A 20,354-nucleotide genomic window follows, 5' to 3' on the forward strand; every position below is an offset into this window, starting at 1 on the left:
CTTGTAATTACAGATTTGACCATTATACCATATAAGATTTTAAATCAAACACCAGTATATGTGTATATAAATACTGAGACAAAATTCAAAAGACTAGTCTGTGACAATAATAATATACATACTAGTCCGTACGTACGTACCTGGAGTTGCTATAATCAAATAGCTTCCACAACAACGCGAATTACCAGTAGTAAATGATAACCTAAAAAAAAACCATAGTCCAATTAGCCATTGTGTATTTAAAGCCTTTTACCAGCTATGTCCACAACTGCTTTACTCAGCAAGTGGCGCCATCAGAGGAAGGCAGCAACCTATCAATTCTCAACCAAAATGTTGACAAAATTCAGCATTCAAATCCAATGCAGTAAACAAGGCAGACAGTTCTCCAATGCTTTTCATGAAGCATTCAAACCAGTGACAGAAAACATATCGAGGTTTATCCAACGGAAGCCAGAAATGGAATTTTAGACAATAAGATTGACTACTTGGAAAACAAGATAAAGATGGATGAAGGAGAGTTAAGAGAAGCTGTTGCTATTGAGGCTACTTTATATTCAGTAGTTGCTGACCATATGGCCTTGACAACATGACTAATTGCATTGGAGAGCAAAACATTTTCATGTTTCACCTTGGCAGTGGTGTTGTTGGAAACACTCACTTAAGGTGGACAGGACTTTGAAAACAGAATGGTGACCCATTTTGTATAGGAATTTGAAAAGAAGAACAAAGTGGACATTAGTCAGAACCCTAAGGAGGTTCAGAACTGCGTGTGAGAGGGCAAAAATAACATGGCACATGCATCAATAATTTTAGCCATTAATATATAGAAGCTTATGAAAAGGTATAGCCAAAGATTGTATTTTCATCTGTCTATGGTCCAAGGAGTTAATTCACATATAAAGGAAAAGGAAAATATCTGAATGGAAACATCATTGAAACATGTTTAGAAGGAAAATATATGAAGGAAAAGGACTATTACTTAGTCTGTCTCTCAACTTGCAATTACAACTTGATTGCAACTCAGCCTTTGTGTAGGCTTTAAATAGCTGATACAGTTAACAATTGTATTTAAGCTTCTAAGTTCTAATAGGGTGATAGAGAGCAGAATTGGTGAATGTGAACCACAAGTATAAAATTATTATTATACATTGAAGCTCCATTAAAAATTGAACCATGAGTACATAATTATTATACTACATTGCAGCTGCATTAAACATGTTATTGTTATTAACCAATTTCAAGACCTAGAGGACCCTTTCCCTTATTTTTGAGAAAACTAGCTTAATATAATCTAGTTCTATAATTAACTAAGGAGTTGAGAGAAGCTATTCCAAAAATGCAATATCACCTTCTTATGTTTGTTCACAAAGTTGAATTTGGAATTAACTAAGTGATAAGGAAGGGATTCCACAGATTCATTCACCCTCTAAGGTGCTTCGGCTTTTTTGAGTTCTCTCTTGTACTACATAATCGAGACATAGCTTTTTCCCATGATGGATTCTGCATGTTTTTCCTTTCTGGGGGCTTTTGAAGCCTGCATTAATTCTTAATGGGACTTTTTTTTTACCAAATGGGCATGTGCATTCTTACTCTGCTGCTATCTCATCTATTCTGGGGTATATTTAGGTAATCTAATTATATCTTAAAATATTTTCTAATTCTCTACCTCCTTCTTAGAAGTAACAAACCCCACAAACACAAGACAAACAACACTGCTCTAACTTGCAAATGAACAGGCAACTAGAACTCCACACAAATCACAAAAACCTTTGATCAATATTCAGAACCAAACAAACAAGTGAACAACATTCTTCATCCTAATTTTTTAAGACATCCAATGTTATCAATGGCGGATGGCGGCTATTTAAGATTGCATCCAAACAGGCAGATAAAAGAGAAGATGGAACACACTTTAACAGGAAGGTATCACCAAGAAGAGAAGAGAAAAATAGCACCATAGAAAATCCTAAACAATCAAACATACCATGGACAAGAAAAGAGAAGCAATGTTGTACTGGCCAAAAGAGAAACCTACAAGATCCCCTTTTTGGCTGGTAGAGACCACAACAAACCTGGGACAACTCTTGCAAAACCTATTCACATCTTATAGACTAAAAATAAAAACATTAATCTAACGTAGTCTTTGTTTGCCTCTCATAGGCAGCATTTTGCTCCTAGACAAGAATGTTTAACAGAACACATTCTAACAACTAGCAAGAAGGCCGTGAGACAACAAAAGAAAATAGTTTGGATAAACATTAAACGTATTATCTTTCATTTCTACAAGATTACGTTAAGAAAGCAAAAGAATGTAAAACAATATCTTGCCTGCAATAAACAAGATGAAATTTCGATATAACCCTGTAGCAACACGTTATACGCAACTGCAGCAACAAAAGAGGTTAAAACGACGCGTTCCAATGTGGGCAAGTTTACACACAATTTCAGAATCCCCTTCAAAGTTGGGTCTAACAATTCAGCCTGCAATTAAAAATAAAAATATAAAAATACAGCCACTCCATATGAAAAAGATTTTTCCTTTTTAGTCACTTTACTTAGAAACATCAACTTCTTAGACTCTACACATAACATTTCAATCATTTTAGACTTTTAGTCCCCGCTGTAGGGGCAAACATGATTAAGGCCATGTTTGCGAACCCGTTCAAAAATACCAAACCTAGTTAAACACAAGACACACAGTGTCGAAAAGTACTTGAGACAGAGTCGCGAAAGGTGGCGAGCTGTCAACATCTCGATAAGCTTGCAGGGACAGAGAGATACGTACAGTCACGAAGAAGAAAGCTTAGACAAAGAAGAAGAAGAGAGCGCGAGAAAAATAGGGCTCGTGTTCTAATATTTTTAAATATAAGCCTAACATCGGTTTTCAACACAAAACCGATGTTAATAAAATGATGTTAACGTTAACATCGGTTTTCTGGAAGAAACCGATGTTAAAATATCATATGTTAATATCGAACTTCTGAAAAACCGATGTTAACTAACTTACATTAACATTGGTTCTTGAAAAAACGATGTTAATAAACTGCAACTAACATCGGTTTTTCAAGAACCGATGCTAATGTCAGTTAGTTAACATCGGTTTTTTAGAAGACCAATGTTAAAGAATACACATTATTTACAATTATGCCACCGCGTTTATGTTCACACCGGTTTTGTCAATAACCGATGTTAAGCTGACGATGTTAAATTTATTTTTTGTAGTAGTGTGAAGAAGTGATGGCTACTACAAAAGAAGGAGTTAACATAAGCTATGCATCACCAACCATTAATGGGAGTGGCACACATATTCCCATTATGAGGAATTCTAACCGAGTTTCAATGACAATGATTCTACCAACTAATGGGTTAGATGATTTACTAAGCATCCATGTAGTAAATATCATGAATGGACACTTGTTTTTGAGGACAATTGCTTTGAGTTATGCATTTCAACTACAAAAATCTCGAAAAGAAGAAATACCAAGAATCACCCTACAAAATAAGAGAAGGACCATATGATCAAGAAGAGACACAAGGACAAAGTGTAGAAATATGATCAAGAAGAGACACAACGACAAAGTGTAGAAGACTGGAATGTTATTCTCAAAAGATAGTATACTCAAGTTCACTACAAGCTGGTGATTCTATAGGCTTAAGAGGAGAGGACTCAAACATTTGCTTAATGGCAAACACATTAGAAGCATTTACTAAGAACAGTCTGAAGACAACCAGAAGAAAGAAGCAATGGTTCTTATACATCGATTGTTCCAGACACATGACAAGAGACAAGAGTAAATCATTCAAAACGACGAAGGAGCCATCACATTTGAAGACAACAACCAAGCCCAAATCAAGGGTATAGGAAACATATGTAACCCTAACTCCGCTCATATAGATAATATTTATCATGTAGAAGGTTTAAAACATAACTTACTTAGCATAAGTTAACTGTGCGATACAAACCTTCATGACTAGAGAACCATCCTTTAGAAATGTTATATTTTTAAGATGTATGGATACAAACCTGTATAGTGTCTCCTTAGAAGAACTTCCTAGCCAATAGTGTTCATGACATTAGATGATGATAAATGGATTTGGCATAGGAAGGTAAGTCATTTCAATATGAGAACCATTTCAATATATATATAAAATATTTCTTCAAACTATTTATTTATTTTGGATTTATATATATATATATATATATATATATATATATATATATATATATATATATATATATAGTTTTCTCTCCTAATATTTAATGTAACACTGCATACCCAAAATTTAAATTTGAAACCACTTATTTAGTTGAAGGAACACCATATATACTATTTAATTCATACATACATGACTAGTAAAAGCGAGGCCTTTTAGTTATTAGATAATATATATATATAAAAAGATGTTTATAAGTTTCAATTTATTTTTAAGATTTAATTAGTATGCATTGATCGTGTAAATTTTACACTTTTAACCAATCACAAAATGAAATTTTTTAAAAAAGTTTGAGTCTTATCCTAAATGTTTTAAAGGTCACACATTTCATATATGAATTTGTTTTATGAGCCAATATTAATTGTTAATTTTTATTAAAATGTTAGTGATATTTGAACCAACAATTTCTCTCTTCTTTTCCCTTCAACCTACCTTCTCAACATATACTATGAATAGTTATTGGTATGTGTATAAAAATTAAATTCTTTATTTTTAATTGCAAATGAAGTCCGTACTACTACGTATATCACCTTTATCAACATTTTTTTTCTTAACACTTAGTACAAATATTATTAAAACCTTTTGGCAACATTTAAAAAATATAATAATATATGAGTTATACACAATATTTAATAAAATATTACAAAAATATATTAATAATATTTATTTATATTTGATGACATTTTTTAAATGTTGTTAAAAAGTTTTAATAATATAATGAAGAATAATATAACGAAGAAAGAATGAACTATAGCCAAAGATATGTCTTCAAGAACATCTAAAATTTTAAGGGTTGTTAACCCATTATTTATACTACTCTTGCATACAAATTCTAGTTTGGACTTTATGGCATTTTTTTTCTTTGATATTTTGTATGAAAAATAGATGACCATGTTCACCTGTCCATTCAGCTGCTCGGCGTCTACTCGCCGCGATACTTATTCTAAAACAATATATTAGCACTTACTTACCTTTACTAATAAAATAAAGAAAGAAACATCTTAGCCATGTTTGTATTCTTTCTATATTACTATCAAGATGTGGCAGGCCAGTGTGCGTGAGGGAACCATAAGGAGAATCATCATATCCTGAGGCCTATAATTTGAGTTCATGTTACCCTAAATTTTGTACAGGCATTTAATTAGGGAAACAAAGGATTGATGTTAGTTGTTGGATATGAATCTTCGAATGGAATTTCTATTATTGGCATAAAGTAATTGAAGCAAAGAGAAAAGAAGTTGATAATGGATGTACATGAAGTAGGAATCAATTCTAGCTCCATAATGTTTTTTCACACAGCTATTCACAGACGCTTTGCAATGAGTATAAGCCTAACCAGGGAAGGCTTATTTGCTAGAGTAGTGTTAATAAGACACTTTTTTACACCATCTTTCCAAGGTACTCTCTTCTTAGTTGACATTCATGCAAGTTTTATTAGTTTTATAAATGAGACCCATCAAATAAAGAATATAATTGAACTAAATAATTATTTTGATTCATAAATGTGTAAACTGATGACAACTTAGTCTTTAAAAAACAAAAAAAAAAGATTTAATCTTTTAAATGTGTAAAATTTTTTATAATTATATTTTACCATTAAGTTTTTATGTGACTGTTTTATTATTAAGATAAAATTTCAAAAGACTAATTTAATATTAAATTATAAATTCAGTGATAAATTTATCATTAAGTAATATAATAACACATAATTATTATATTTTTTATACATTTATAAATTAAATCAGAATTTTCATTATTTCAAAAATTAAGTTTTCACTTATTTACATAGACTAAAAACTCATTTACCCAATAAAATCCACATAATTAATTGCTGGCGTAAATCTCATCTAATAAAAACGAATATATTAAAAAATAATACGGTAGGTTTCGATATATAGTATTAATAAGGTTTCTATTATTATCCATTTATGCAGGGATGCGATAAATCGTGGGTCGCGGGTCAGCCCTATAATTTGGGTGGGGGCTATGATTCCGTTGCAGTCTGTCACATAACAGCTTCCCCTCATAAAGCCTCTCATCCCCTGGATATGTTCTGCAATAATGCATTGGAATCATGTAAAGAAGGGCAAAAGAGGAGTTTTGTATCGAAAAAACAAAAAAACAAAATAAAAGTGTGAACATATACACTATATATAGTTTTCTTGAGCACATGAATAAACTTGTTTCATCTTAATTAGATTATTTTAAAGTATATAATTACGTTAAATATTTAAAAGAAAGAGTTTTAAATAATTATAATATTTTTACTTGACTCAAATAAAAAAAATATACCTATCATCTATAAATAAATATAAATAAAAGAAAATAAAATACACTCATTTTTCATTTACCGTTGAAAACTCACTTCTCTACTCTATAAAATGTGAGAGAGAAAAATACACGGCAGACATAGATAGATAGTAATACTTTTTTTTATACACGTGCTCAACATAATATATTCTTAGTAAATTTAATATTTGTCTAACTAAATAAAAGGTGAATCAAGTTAGTTTTTGGGATCTACATTAATAAGACTTCATTTCTATACAGTGAATATAAATAAACTAATTTCAGTCATAGAAGAGAAGAAATTTGACGGTTAATATTCGAATACATTAATAATTTATTATGTGTGTACATAATATTAACTTAAATGATATTACTAACTTTATCTTTTAGAGTAAGTTGTTACTTTAAAGGAGTTCAATTGATGTATTGAAAAACAAGGTGTATCAAACAATTACTATATACTTCCTCTGTACTAAAATAAATATATTTTAAATTTTTTTACACTGCATAATGAAAACTTATAAATATATAAAAGTTATTAATCTCATCAAATAAATGAAATAGAGTATGATTAATATTAAATTAAAAAATTAAGTGACATTTATTAGAGGTATTAGTGAAAAAAAAATAATTAATGTTACAATTAAATACAACACTTATTTTGGAGTAATTAAATGTGACAGATGGATCTTATTAGGTGTTCAAGAAATAGAATGATTCTTTTTTAATATTTGTAGGTTCCACAATTTTTGAGATTAGTTGCTTGTATATAAGTACACGATCCCTATTTATAATGTAATTCAACATATTTTAACCAATAAAGTGTGTATGAAAGAGTGTGTTAGATATTTTTCTGCATGGATCAAATATTTATACAAGCACCATATTTAAAAAATTGTAAGACTTATATATTTCTATTTTTGTGAAAAAGTTATAATACAATGATTTGTGTTTATTTGTAGGACTCATTTAATAAGATTTGTAAAGTTGTCAGATTAAAGAGATAATGTTCTTAAATTACAAAAAGTAAATATGGATGATTTGTAATAGTGGGATCCCTTTAAGAACCTTAAAGTGAGTTGCTCGGTCGTGGATGTTCTAAGTAACTTGTACACTAATTGCATTCTCATTCCAAGAAAGTTATCTATCTATTTATAGAATTATGATTTGTAGTTGCATTCCACGAAAGTTATATAATTGGTTGAACTTATTTTGAGAAACAATCCGGCAACAAAGATCTTAAATTATTATTTTTTTATCATTTTTATAAGAAATTTTTGAAAATTAAATAATTATACTTCCTCGGATCTTATTTAGAAGACTCAAAGTAAAAGTGATGTTTGGATTTTCTTATAAAATTCAATACATTATCTTCCTTATGTTAATTATTTTTAGTCTAAAATAGCATTGATTAAAAAAGACATTGTAATAATAACACATATAGAAGAGAGATAAATGAGTATTAACGATAATGATATCGAATTTTGAAAAAATAATAAATTTAAAACATATTTATTATTATGAACTAAATTAATTATTTTTAAAATCTAATAAATAAAATAATTGATAATTATCGTGTAAGGAAAAAAATGTCTTAATATAATTTTCATGTTAATTTTTCAATGCAACATTATTTATTTTTTCACTTATAATTCGTATGAATTACAAAATATAAAAATGAGTTAAGGATGATGTAACATTAATTTTATAAAATTATTTTTTGTTTTCTTTTATTTATTATTTTTTTGTATGTATAAAATAATATGATAATTGTATTATTTTTGGCGGAAAGGAGTAGCACACAAGGAAGTTACAGCAAAACATGCCACAAATAAGTTCAAGTTGGATCATTTCAACACAAATTGCAGTAATATTCCCTACCTTTCAAGCATAAAGGGTCTATAAACTGCTTAAGCTTTTAGAAGGATGGTTCTTTGATATCTAGATTACTAGGGAACTGATAAATCATGTCCCCACACAATGTTTCTTAACATCGGCTAGTATATATATCCCTTCACCCCAAGCACTAGACTCACCATCTGGTTCACAAGCTGTTCTTAAACTACTACTCTAAGAACAACAAACCTTTGCTTGCGTCACACTTCTATAATCGTTTACTCTTCCACAAGGTAATCTTGTTAGTGCGTTTATAATTCATGTCACTAAGCCACAACATCAGCTTATAGCAGCCACAATGCAACTACTTATGCAACTGCAATTTAAAAACACAGTTGAATGATATTGAAATTTATATTAAGAGTAGTAAACTAGCTAGACTTGTTATCTTGACAGAGTATGCTATCACTAGGACTACAGTTCCCTATCCAAACTACTTTTATGAATTTCTTTGCATGTCGATCTTCTTATAAAACTTAAAAGCAAAACATTAGCAACACATTTTCTGATATATTATTTTGATCATATTTTTTATTAATTACTAATTAAAATTGATTAAAAATCACAAAATTTCATGGGTTTCACTTTTTATTTAAGGTGTTATACTCGTGATTTTGTAATTTTTAATAAATTTTAACCAACAATTGAGAATGTGTTAGAAGAATAGTGTTGCTAGTATTTCTCATTGGCATGTGATTTGTAGGACACATGCACAAGAAGATTTGTGGTATATCTCTTTGCTTGCTTTAACAAGAAATGATTTAAACCAACAACAAATGCATATATTTAACAGGAAAAATGAGCTGGTCTGGAGGAGATTGGATGTGTGGTGCTTGCCAGCACATAAATTTCAAGAAAAGGGATGCATGCCAAAGTTGTGCATACCCTAAATTTGGAGGCCCTGACCCAACAACTTACAGATACAACTCGACTGAAACCTTGGCAGGGGACTGGTATTGCACTGCCATGAACTGTGGAGCTCACAACTTTGCCAGCAGATCAAGCTGCTTTAGATGTGGTGCATTGAAAGATGGTTACTCTTGTAGATTTGGGGGAAACATGGATGGCTCTGGAGGATATGGTTCTGATTGCAATTACCCTCCAGGGTGGAAAACTGGTGACTGGATTTGCACTAGGTCAGTTCACATTATCATCATATATTGTTTTTTTTAAACCATGATACTGGTGTGAAGTATTTACTAATTTTTCCGATTATTGATCTCTGCCAGAGAATCTAGTTGTGAGATCTTTTCTTTCAATTACATTTTTTTCATCAACAACTCAAATTAGAGATTTTGCCTAAGGGAATCGAATCCAACTTTACCGAGACCAATAACTTGTTGGTTATCATCATGTACTTAGAGAACTGAAATAGTTTCCTTTCTATTGGTACAATTTTCTTAGCTCAATAACCCTGCATTCTGTTGCCAAGTCCTACTATCATAAAAGCCGAACAATATAGTTCAAAAGCATGCAACTAAGTTTACCCTCAAAATTAAGCTACATTTCTTCCATGTATTGAATTATTAGTACTCCTCCTTTTCTTCCCCCCAGATAGAGGGAGTTGTACTCAACCTTGCATATCACAATACATTGGTCACAAGAAAAGAGGAACAGTATTTTTGTTGGTAAAACACTGAAATGGGAGAGTAAGGACCATGTGTCCATACTCCACGAAAATAATTGAGAAAGAATAATACAAATGGTGGTCATTGGTCAACATAAAATTACTGTTTATTATATTACACAATATAAGAAATGTGAAATACATTAGATTCTTTTTCACTTATTTTCTGTGTATCAGAATTGGCTGTGGAGTGCATAACTATGCCAACAGGACAGAATGCTTCAAGTGCAAAACACCAAGAAATTTTGGTGAGAATAATTAATTAAGCTTAGCCTTCATCAAGTTTTTCTGTAATAATTATTTGAAAACTTTTTACATGTTGGTAGCAATAGCATATCCATGACACGTTTATTACCTCTATTTCAGGTGACGCAGACTAAGAGAGGCAATTTCAACCGCCACTAATGACTTTCTTCCTTCACATTTTTCTTCAGCAAACTTGTTTTCCTTAGTTAAGCTCTAGAGTAATCATGGACGAAGGTCCTTTGTTAGAATCACGGCCATGCTTTTGAAAGGGTTTCCTTTCCTTGTTTACTGCTAGATGTTTTGAAAAGAAAGTTATGAAATCCATATTATCAATTTGTCATTATTTTATTATTTATCAATTTGGGCATTCCTTATCCCTTGGAGTGATGAGGAAGTCATGAGTTCAAATCTTTCCTTTAGCACAACATACTAATCGTTAATATTTATTAATAAAAGAAAACTTCAACATTTCACTATAAAATAAGTTGATATAAGAATGGCAAATATAATATGTATAAATAACTTAAATATAATAAAATTCATAAATTTATTATAAATCGAGTCATATAGATCAATTAATGACTAATTGGATTGACCTCTAATTCAGTGATTTAGTATCCCATTGAGTTAATAATCAGTCTGAGTCTTATATTCATTGTTTGCTTCCGCGACTGCTCATGAATGCTTGCCTGTGAATGTCACAAACGAAGGCAGAGAATGTGAGAGATAGAAGGAAAGGTTTGAGGTGAGGAGGAGAGAGAATGCGTGCTGGTGGGAAACAGTTATGTTACTGAACACACAACACAAGTCGGAGTGGTCTAAAGAATTACATGTCTCCTAACACTTTTTTTTTTTGTAATTATTTAAAAGTTAATATAATTTATGTCTTTTAACGTAATTATATAAAAATATTTTATATTATCGGTTGTTTAAGTTGTATAGTCGTTTTTCTTATATAGAATATAAAATAAATTAATCTTTTTCCTAACTTAAATTATATTTATATGTTTAATTTTTAGAAATTCGTTACCTAATATTTTTATAGGCCGAAATGCGGTAACAATTCAATTTATTTTATTCTTCTATAATTATTTATGAAAAAGTTTAACTAAAAGAGTACCTTACTCTTGGATCAGAGGAGAATACAGACCCATGTAGTGGATTGCCATAAGCAATACGTCCAACAACGATACTCAAATTTACATGCGAAATCAAAACGAGTACAAAAACAAGTGGCAGTTTACTTCAAAAGCACGAAAAACACTAAGCATGAAAATAACTAAATGGATGATAACCTGATTCACTATTGAAAAGTAGAGAGCTCTCTAAGTCAAATATGAAATAAATTCTTTCACTGTTTTTTTTTTTTTTTTGTGGAGAATGAGTACATTCACGATTCCTTGTTATAATCCAAAATTAGCGGGGGGGGGGGAACACCTTCACTATCATTATATGGCTTTAGTTTATTGACTTAATAATTGCAATTTCAAGTTAATGTTGTGAGCCAGATGGCACGCATGCGTTCTTTCTTTTTAATTTAACTGTTTCCTGTTACTTGGCTTTCAAAATATTCTGAGGTCGTGCATGTTATGCTTTGAAGATGTTAAGCAAGGACAACCCCACTTTTAGTGAACTAGTTCCCCCGCATAGTGAAGGGATCCGAAGTGCAGGACCATCATTTATGTCCATATGTCGGATGCTCTTATTTTACTCTTATTATTTTCCAGTATTTCGTTTCTGGCTATCCATATCAAGGAGATGCTAAATTTTAGAAGAATAGATATTGATATTATTAGTAATTATACTGGATGGTTATTTGGCTGATGAAATAGTCGGATACCCCCTCCTTGATTAAAAAATAATCATATAAGTAGAGATGTCAAATTTTCGACTAGTGGAATAGTTGAGTGTCCTTCACAACCCACTAAAAGACAATCTCAGACATCTAGCCACCAGAGTGTCTGAATACTTCCTAGAACATAAATGTCAGATGGCAAGACAAATATAGACCTTGACCTTTTGGTTGGTCGGATGCCCGGATATGCATTTGGCCACCCGAATAATCAAATACTCAATAAAGAGTAAACTCGACATGGATAAATCATGGTCAAGATTATATGAATGATTAAACATCATTATAATGATTAAAGACAAAATACCTAAAGAGGTAATCATGCACTAAGGCCCACATAAGCCTAAGGATCTAGCCTACGTTTGGATTGTTAGATCCTATCAGATTAGTGACTCTCATAAAGAGACACTTTGATTCTTGCACACCCAAACGACTCTTTTAGTCATAAATAAACATGAAGATCAAACTTCATTTATATCCATTCATGTCATCAAATCAACATACAAATCTCAAAATCACATCTCAACATCAACCACCAACGCAATACACAATAACCATTCTAATAGATCACAAGACATAAAAAATTAAGAACAATGTCAGCTTCCCTTACCTAATAAGCCGAAAAAACAAACTTTGAGAGGAAGAAATGAAAAAGGAGAAGGTTTTGGATCCAAGATCAGATATTTCCCATGACCACACAGTCATCACATAGAAGGTCACCACCCAGAACCTATCAACAAATATAAACATTAAAACCCAAAAAAATGAGCCCTTTCATGAACCCCCATGGGTGCTCTATGAAGGAAAACAAAAAAGAAACTTCAAATGGATAGAGAAGAGGATTCCTACCTTTGTACACAAACCTAAACAACAAAAAGGAGTAAGAAAGGTGTTCTCTGGAATAAGGTAAATCAAGGATCCAAGCTTCCAAAAAAAAGAGCCATCTTGGGGAAGAAGAAAGAAGCAAGAATGTATGTTTATGAGGTTGGTTCAGATTATGCAAGGGTTTTTGGAAGGTTTATGAATTTTCTTGCTCCCTCTTTTTGCATCCCACAACTCTCCGAGCTCACTCACCTCATACTCATCACTCAAGCCCTACTTACCTAGGCCCGAACAATCTAAAAACCAACTAAGCACACATAAAACATGGCTTAAGCATAAACATTGGTATAAACACCATAAACCATCACCTCATAATTAATTAATTACAAACACTTAAGTTAAATTTAATTACTCTTACAATTTAATTAAAACCACTTAATTAGAAATTATAAAGATCACAATGTTACACTAAAAGCCTTTTTATCCTTGGCATCCTTCAAGGCATCAGGGTGCATATTGTAACGCCCTGAAATTTCGCTAACTGTAAATCGATGTTTAAATGTATTTCTTGTGTTATTTGATTATGTGATTGACTTGGATGAGTTGAGGTATTGCGTGAATTAGCCATGTGTGATTTGCTTGATGTGGATGTTGAGTTATGTGGAGTTTTATTGACTTAAGTCAAAATTATAAGATTTCAAGTTTTACCTAAACCTATTTCGATAAAACCATGATCTCATATTCGTTAACCATTGGATCACCTACAAATTTGGACTGTAGGTTCATAATCCAAGTTTTCACGTTTTGACCATTAGGATTTGAAAAATTACAATATTTGGCATCTCACATAGCGTGAGAAGCACACTAAGTGTAGTTCCAAACTTAGAAGGAATTGTGCTCAACACGAAATGTCGTGCTCAGTGCAATAGGAATTGCGCTCAGAGAGGGGTAGAAGAGTGATCCTTTTCTTCTAAGGACTCAATTAGAAGCTATAAAGTTAGGGAGAGATAGTAGTTTCAATGTGGGATTGGATGGAGTCTTGAGACTTCAAGATAGGATTTGTGTTCCCAATGTGCCCAGACTTAGGAAGATGTCTTAGAGGAAGCACATAGGAACAACCTGAGCATCCACCCTGGTGCTACCAAGATGTATCAAGATCTGAAGATAATATTTTGGTGGCCCAACTTGAAGAGAGAGGTTAATAAGTTTGTGTGGGCATGTTTAGTCTGTTAGAAGGCTAAGATAGAAGATCAGAGACCTTCAGGTAAGTTACAACCCTTGGAGATACCCTAGTGGAAGTGGGACAGTATTTCCATGGATTTTGTTGTAGGACTACCTAGGAACCTAGAGGTTTAGATTCTATCTGGGTTATTTTGACATACTGACCAAGTTTGCTCACTTTATTCCCATTAATATCAAATTTTCCTTAGAGAAGTTGACCTCCCTGTATATTAGTGAGATTGTCAGATTACATGGTGTGCCATCTAGCATAGTGTTTGATAGAGATCCTAGGTTTACCTCTAGATTTTGGGAGAGTCTGAACAAAGCATTGGGAACTAAGCTTAAACTAAGTTCAACCTATCACCCTCAGAATGACGGTTAGACTGAACGGACCATTAAGTTGTTGAAGGACCTTTTGAGGGCGTGTGTTTTAGAACAAAAGTGGAGTTGGGAAAGTTTTTTGTCGTTGATAGAGTTCACTTATAACATTAGTTTTCACTCTACCATTGGCATGGCTTTCTACGAAGCTCTATCTGGTAGAAGGTGTAGGACACCCCTATGCTGGCTAGAGCCTAGAGAAAATATCACCTTAGGACCCGAAATGGTACAACAAATCACTAAGAAGGTCAATTTGATCCAAGAAAGGATGAGGGCTGCTCAGAGTAGGTAGAAAAGCTATCAGGACAAGAGGAGGAAAGACTTGGAGTTCGAGGTTAGTGATCATGTATTCTTGAGAGTCACTTTGTGGACTGGAGTTGGTCGAGCATTGAAATCCCAATAACTCATACCTCATTTTATCTGTCCTTTCCAAATTCTAAAAAAAGTCGGTACTGTGGGCATACCAAATTGCATTACCCCTGTCTCTTTCTAACCTTCACATTGTCTTTCATGTGTCTCAACTTCGTGAGTATATCCATGATCCATCTCGTGTGATCAAATTGGATGACGTACAAGTGAAGAAGAACTTGACATATGGAACATTGCCTTTGAGGATCAAAGATAGGCGAACAAAGCACCTAAGAGGGAAGGAGATTCCATTGGTCAAGGTGATCGGAGGAAGTGCATCAAGAGAAAACACCACGTTGGAACTAGAGAGTCAGATGTGAGAAGCTTATTCAACCTTGTTTGAGTCAAGTAAATTTCGGGGACGGAATTTCTAAAAGGGTGGAAGAGTTGTAACGCCCTGAAATTTTGTTAACTTTAAATCGATGTTTAAATGTATTTCTCGGGCTATTTGATTATATGATTGACTTGTATGAGTTGAGGTATTGTGTGAATTAGCCATGTGTGATTTTCTTGATGTGGATGTTTAGTTATGTGGAATTTTATTGACTTAAGTCAAAATTATGAGATTTCAAGTTTTACCTAAACTTGTTCAGGTAAAACCACGATCTCGGATTCTCTAACCATTGGATCACCTTCAAATTTTGATTGTAGGTCCACCACCCAGGTTTTCACGTTTTGACTGTTGGGATTTCAAAAATGATAACTTTTGACATCTCTCTTAGCGCAAGAAGTGCATTAAGCGCAATTCCAACCTGAGAGGGAATTGCGCTTGGCGCAAAAATGTCGCGTTCAACGCTATAGAAATTGATCACACTAAGCATAATAGAAATTGTGCTCAGCATAAAAAGTCACGCTTAGCACCAAAAGTGGATTCTCGCATAATGAGACAAGCTCGCTAAGCGAGATCTGTAGATTATAAATATGTTCTTCAATGTGAAAAATACGATTTTCATGCCTCTGTCTCTCAAAACTTTGCCAAACCACCCTAGAAACTCCTCCTCCACCACCCATGACCACCGGTGGCCACCATGAGCCACCATTTCTTGTCATTGGACCACCACACGGAGAGGAACGTCTTAATCAAAGCAGAATCCTCTGAATCCACCTCAAGGATTTGGTAGAGAAACAAGCTCTCAATATTTCTTTCATAGTTTCTCTGAGGTAATCTTGTCTTCTATACATTTCTCTTAGGGTGTGTTAGGATGAGACAATTTAAAATTCTAAAGAATTTTAAATTCTAAGAATTTCAAATGCTTCAATTTAAATTCCTTTATTTTTAAAATTTTGTGTTTGGATACAACCTCTCTCTTCAACAAAAATTGAAGATGAGGACAGAGAAAACAGCCACGAGCCAAGAGAGGGAGCTATTGACATCGCCACCATGCGCTGCCCTAAGGGATGTCCACCAGGCTCCAGAAACAAGCCGAAACCGCCGATACTCGTCACCCGAGACAGCCCTAACGCGCTATGGAACCACGTCATGGAGATTGCCATCGGAGCCGACATTGTCGACTACGTGGCGTAGTTCGCTTGGAGGTGCCAACGCGGGGTTTCCATTCTCAGCGGTAGCAGAACCATCGTCAACGCCAATCACCGACAACCCACGTCACTCGATGTCGTCATGGCGCTCCACGGTCACTTCGACATCCTCTCCCTCACCGGCTCCTTTCTCGCTGGGCCGCCCCCTCCCGATGGCACCGGGCTCACCATCTACCTCGCCGGAGGCTAGGGGCAGATCATCAGTGGCGAAGTGGTGGGCCCACTCGTGGCGGCGGGCCCCATATTGGTAATGGCGACTACATTTTAGAGGATGCTGATCAGGAACAACACAACGACGACGACGGAGGAGGAGGAGGAGATTGGGAGGGTGGTTAGGGTTTTGAGGCAGAGGTTTGCAAAAATTCCAAATTCACTCTCTTGGAGATAGAATTTGAAATTCTATTCTTTCAACTGACTAAAATCCTTCTTAAAATTCTAAAATTTTGAATTCCTTTTACTAAAATATCCAAACAGTTACTTTTAATAAAAAAGAATTTAATTCCCTATAAAAAATACATTACCTAGTTAAATTACTCAATCCAAACATACTCTTAGTTAGTTTAAGCTTCTCTTAGTATCTTTTGTATTTTGGGTACTGTAATAGGATATTTATACACTTTGAAAAATCCTTGAAAATGAGACGTTGTAAAAGTTTTCATTTTATAAAATTGATTTTATTTTCATGACCTTTGCTGAACCCCGGTCACATTGGCATGATCAAAATTTCAAAATGACGCCTCGTTGTAGTAGAACCCAAAACACCCTTTAGCCCTTTTTTATTTTGATAGGGGCATTTGACTCCAAATGTTATTATTAACCTTGTTTTTGAAATCTATACTAATTTGCCTTCAATTTGGTATATAGAACTATGTGTTTGGATCAAAGAACGTGAAGGAGAGAGGTCTCTGAGCGACGCAAAGAGGAGTTGACGGAGAGCTCACGATAAGTGAAGGGAGTTTATTTTGGTTTACCGCTTTGATACCATAGTTGAGGTCAGGGAACCCAACTTTGGGGATGTATGGTTGTCCTTGTTGCATGTTGGTTTTTAAGAAAAATTGTGTTTTTAACTAATGGGATGTGATATATTTGTTATTGATGAATGAAATTGTGAATCATGTTGTTGTTGTAGCAATTGAAAGTTTTGGAAAAAGTCTTAATTATAGAGGAGACTCTGCTCAAAATTTCATATTTATTCTTTTATTTACTCCTTTATTAAATTTTAATTAGGCACGCGAGTTTGTTTTGTAAACCATAGTTCTACTTTTTAATTTAGAATTTTCCCCTAAAATATCAGTCTCATGATATTATTGATTGTTGTTGTATTAGACTTATGTTGTTTGAAGACCTGAGAAGTGTGAATCTTAGGCATGAAATTTATATGTATGTATTTATGGGATGTGATTGTTGATGATGTTGTTATCGATGATAACATTTATGTGAGGTGATGTTGTTATTGATGATAATATTGATAAAGAATGATGTTGTTATTGGTGATAATATTGATATGAGAATGTTGTTGTTATTGATGATAATGTGACATGAGTTGATGTTATTATTGATGATAATATTGGAATGAGATGATGTTGATGTTGGTAATGTCATCGAGAGAGATGATGTTGATGTTGAAAATGACATTGAGATGAGATGATGTTGATGTTGATAATGACATTGAGATTAAATGTTGTTGATGTTGAAAATGTCATTGTGATGATGTATGTTGTGTATGTACACGGGGTGCAATGACCATGATGAATATCCCTGGTGGAGGAAATAGAGTGGTTAAAGAGTTTTAAGCATCTCTAGAGGGGGATGGCTTAGAATATTTAATTATCCACGACCAATGCATTGATGGTGACCATGTTTCATACTTCATATTGCATGGAAATAATATAAACTTTGTCAGTAAGTAATTGTAGTTTCTCATAAGGGGAAATACTTGTACTTGAGGGCATGTCACTCGATTTGGAACTTCCTTGAGATTTAGGCTGACCATAGGGAGGGGGGGGGGGGAGTTGTCTGGCATGATAGGGTGACCTCGACACTTGCTGCCTAATTTTCCTAAGTGAGAGTGTCACGTGGACACTGATTGAGCATTTTTAGTTTAATATTTTTCTATTCTTTTTAGCTCAATTGACATCTCTTTCACCCTTATTTTTTCTTCTTAACTCAGTTTTGATCTAAGGCAAATGATCGAGCTTAATTGAGAATTGTAGCTAAATTTTAGATTTTGTGCTTACTTGACTTATCTGCCTTGTGCGGGCCTAGAGGATACTATAGAACTCCAAATGGATCGTGTGAGTAGTCCCTAGAAAGATGAGAAAAAATCTTCAATTTTGTTACGAATAAGCTTTGGCCAATTCAGCCATCTTGAGGGTCAAATTAAGCTTGGAAGTCAGAATCTCTGCACTTGAATAATTGGGCTGCGAGTTTAGACTTTTGTTTTTTGTAATTAGTTTAGTTAGGTAGATAGTTAGTTAGTTACTAACACTTTATATATTGGTATTAATTAGTTAGTTAGTGACTGAACTTCATTTTGGAGAAAGAACTACACTAGAACTTCATTTTTGTACAAAACTTGTTGTGCAAGTTTTCTCTCTTCTCTTTTCTCTCTTTTTCTCTCAATTATTCTTTATTCGTCTTCATCTTTTCACTTTTGTTCCACCATTATCTTACAAAAATTTCATGATTTCTCCAATGGTGATGATCATAGAGGGCTAAACAATTTATCAATCAAAGGATCCACTCCAAGCAAGACTGGATTTGAGTTCTGGTTTGGTTTTTCTACTCTTTGTGAATGTTCTTTCTCTTCAATCCTATTTTCGTTTTTCATGATTATGATTATGTTTAGGATTGAAAATGGATTAGGTTATGGATTCATTTCCTAATTTCAAAAATTAATCACAAATTGTTTGGATGATTGTCCACTCTAATTTGTGATTTCAAACAATTTAGAGATTGATTCGATTGAACTTTCTCTAATGCATTTGAGTGAACTTTCACATTGAACATCATTTGTAGTAATTGTGATAATTCTATTTGCATTGGTTTGATGAATTGTATTGATGCTTTTAAACTTGAATTGTATTCTATTCTTGTTTTGTTATGTTTCTTGAACTCTGTTTTTCTTTTTGTATTTTTCGCATTCTTTTACAATTGCCTACAACTTGTTTGATGAAATTTCACCCTTTCTATTTATAAATGAATGAATGTAGGAACCATATTGAATCATTTTTCTGAGTTCGACCTAAGTTAATCACGTGCTACATAATTTCCTAGTTTTATTTGTTTTGAATGATTTGACAATCGTTATTAGACACACTTAGGCTATTTCCCGACAAATGGTACCACATTGCATTTGAGAGTTGAGGTTAGATGCATGCATCATACTGAGCATCATTGATTGGAATTGCGGAAGGCTAATGACTATTTGTTGAGTGTATGTTGGATTAATGGATGTTTGTGTATGATATTGGTATTTGTTAATGTTTTCTTACTAATCATGGTCATTTGATTTTTGTGTTAATTTCTTTTATAATAACTCACCCTTGCAACTTTTGTACCGTGTGGTTGGTACCTATCGTGAACCTTCATTCGTGGAAATAGATGGACAATAGTAGAGTACATGAAGTGAGATTCTTTTGTGGAGTCGCCAAGCCGACATGATGACATTATGATTATTTCGGGAGAGAGTTGCATTTTGTTAATCAACTCCTCCATAATTAGTTCTATAATTTTTTTTAATTGAGGATGCAAATTACAAATTTAATTATATGTATGAATTAATTTACTTTCCGTTATGTGAATGATGTGTACTGAGTTAATATATCCATATATATATATATATATATATATATATATATA

At 33.1% G+C, this 20,354-nt stretch overlaps 1 protein-coding gene and 1 pseudogene across 1 annotated transcript; both read left to right on the forward strand.

Moving 5' to 3' along the window:
- Positions 1–8,482: 8,482 nt before the first annotated feature.
- On the forward strand, positions 8,483–10,606 carry LOC100792208 (uncharacterized RNA-binding protein C17H9.04c). Its single transcript, XM_003527106.5, has 4 exons — positions 8,483–8,633; positions 9,194–9,536; positions 10,205–10,275; positions 10,394–10,606. Exons 2-4 carry the CDS (start codon positions 9,199–9,201, stop codon positions 10,405–10,407), a joined length of 423 nt encoding a protein of 140 aa, XP_003527154.1. The 5' UTR covers positions 8,483–8,633; positions 9,194–9,198; the 3' UTR covers positions 10,408–10,606.
- Positions 10,607–16,251: 5,645 nt separating this feature from the next.
- On the forward strand, positions 16,252–16,761 carry LOC106799038 (AT-hook motif nuclear-localized protein 19-like; annotated as a pseudogene).
- The last annotated feature ends 3,593 nt before the right edge of the window (positions 16,762–20,354 follow it).

The sequence above is a fragment of the Glycine max genome, chromosome 6 (genome assembly GCF_000004515.6).
Source record: "Glycine max cultivar Williams 82 chromosome 6, Glycine_max_v4.0, whole genome shotgun sequence".
NCBI classification, from domain to species: domain Eukaryota; kingdom Viridiplantae; phylum Streptophyta; class Magnoliopsida; order Fabales; family Fabaceae; genus Glycine; species Glycine max.

Excerpts from the sequence above, each read along its gene's own strand:
- LOC100792208 (XM_003527106.5), top strand. The coding sequence starts at position 9,199 with ATGAGCTGGTCTGGAGGAGATTGGATGTGTGGTGCTTGCCAGCACATA. Across the intron at positions 9,537-10,204 it reads GGTGACTGGATTTGCACTAG|AATTGGCTGTGGAGTGCATA; the intron begins GTCAGTTCACAT and ends TCTGTGTATCAG.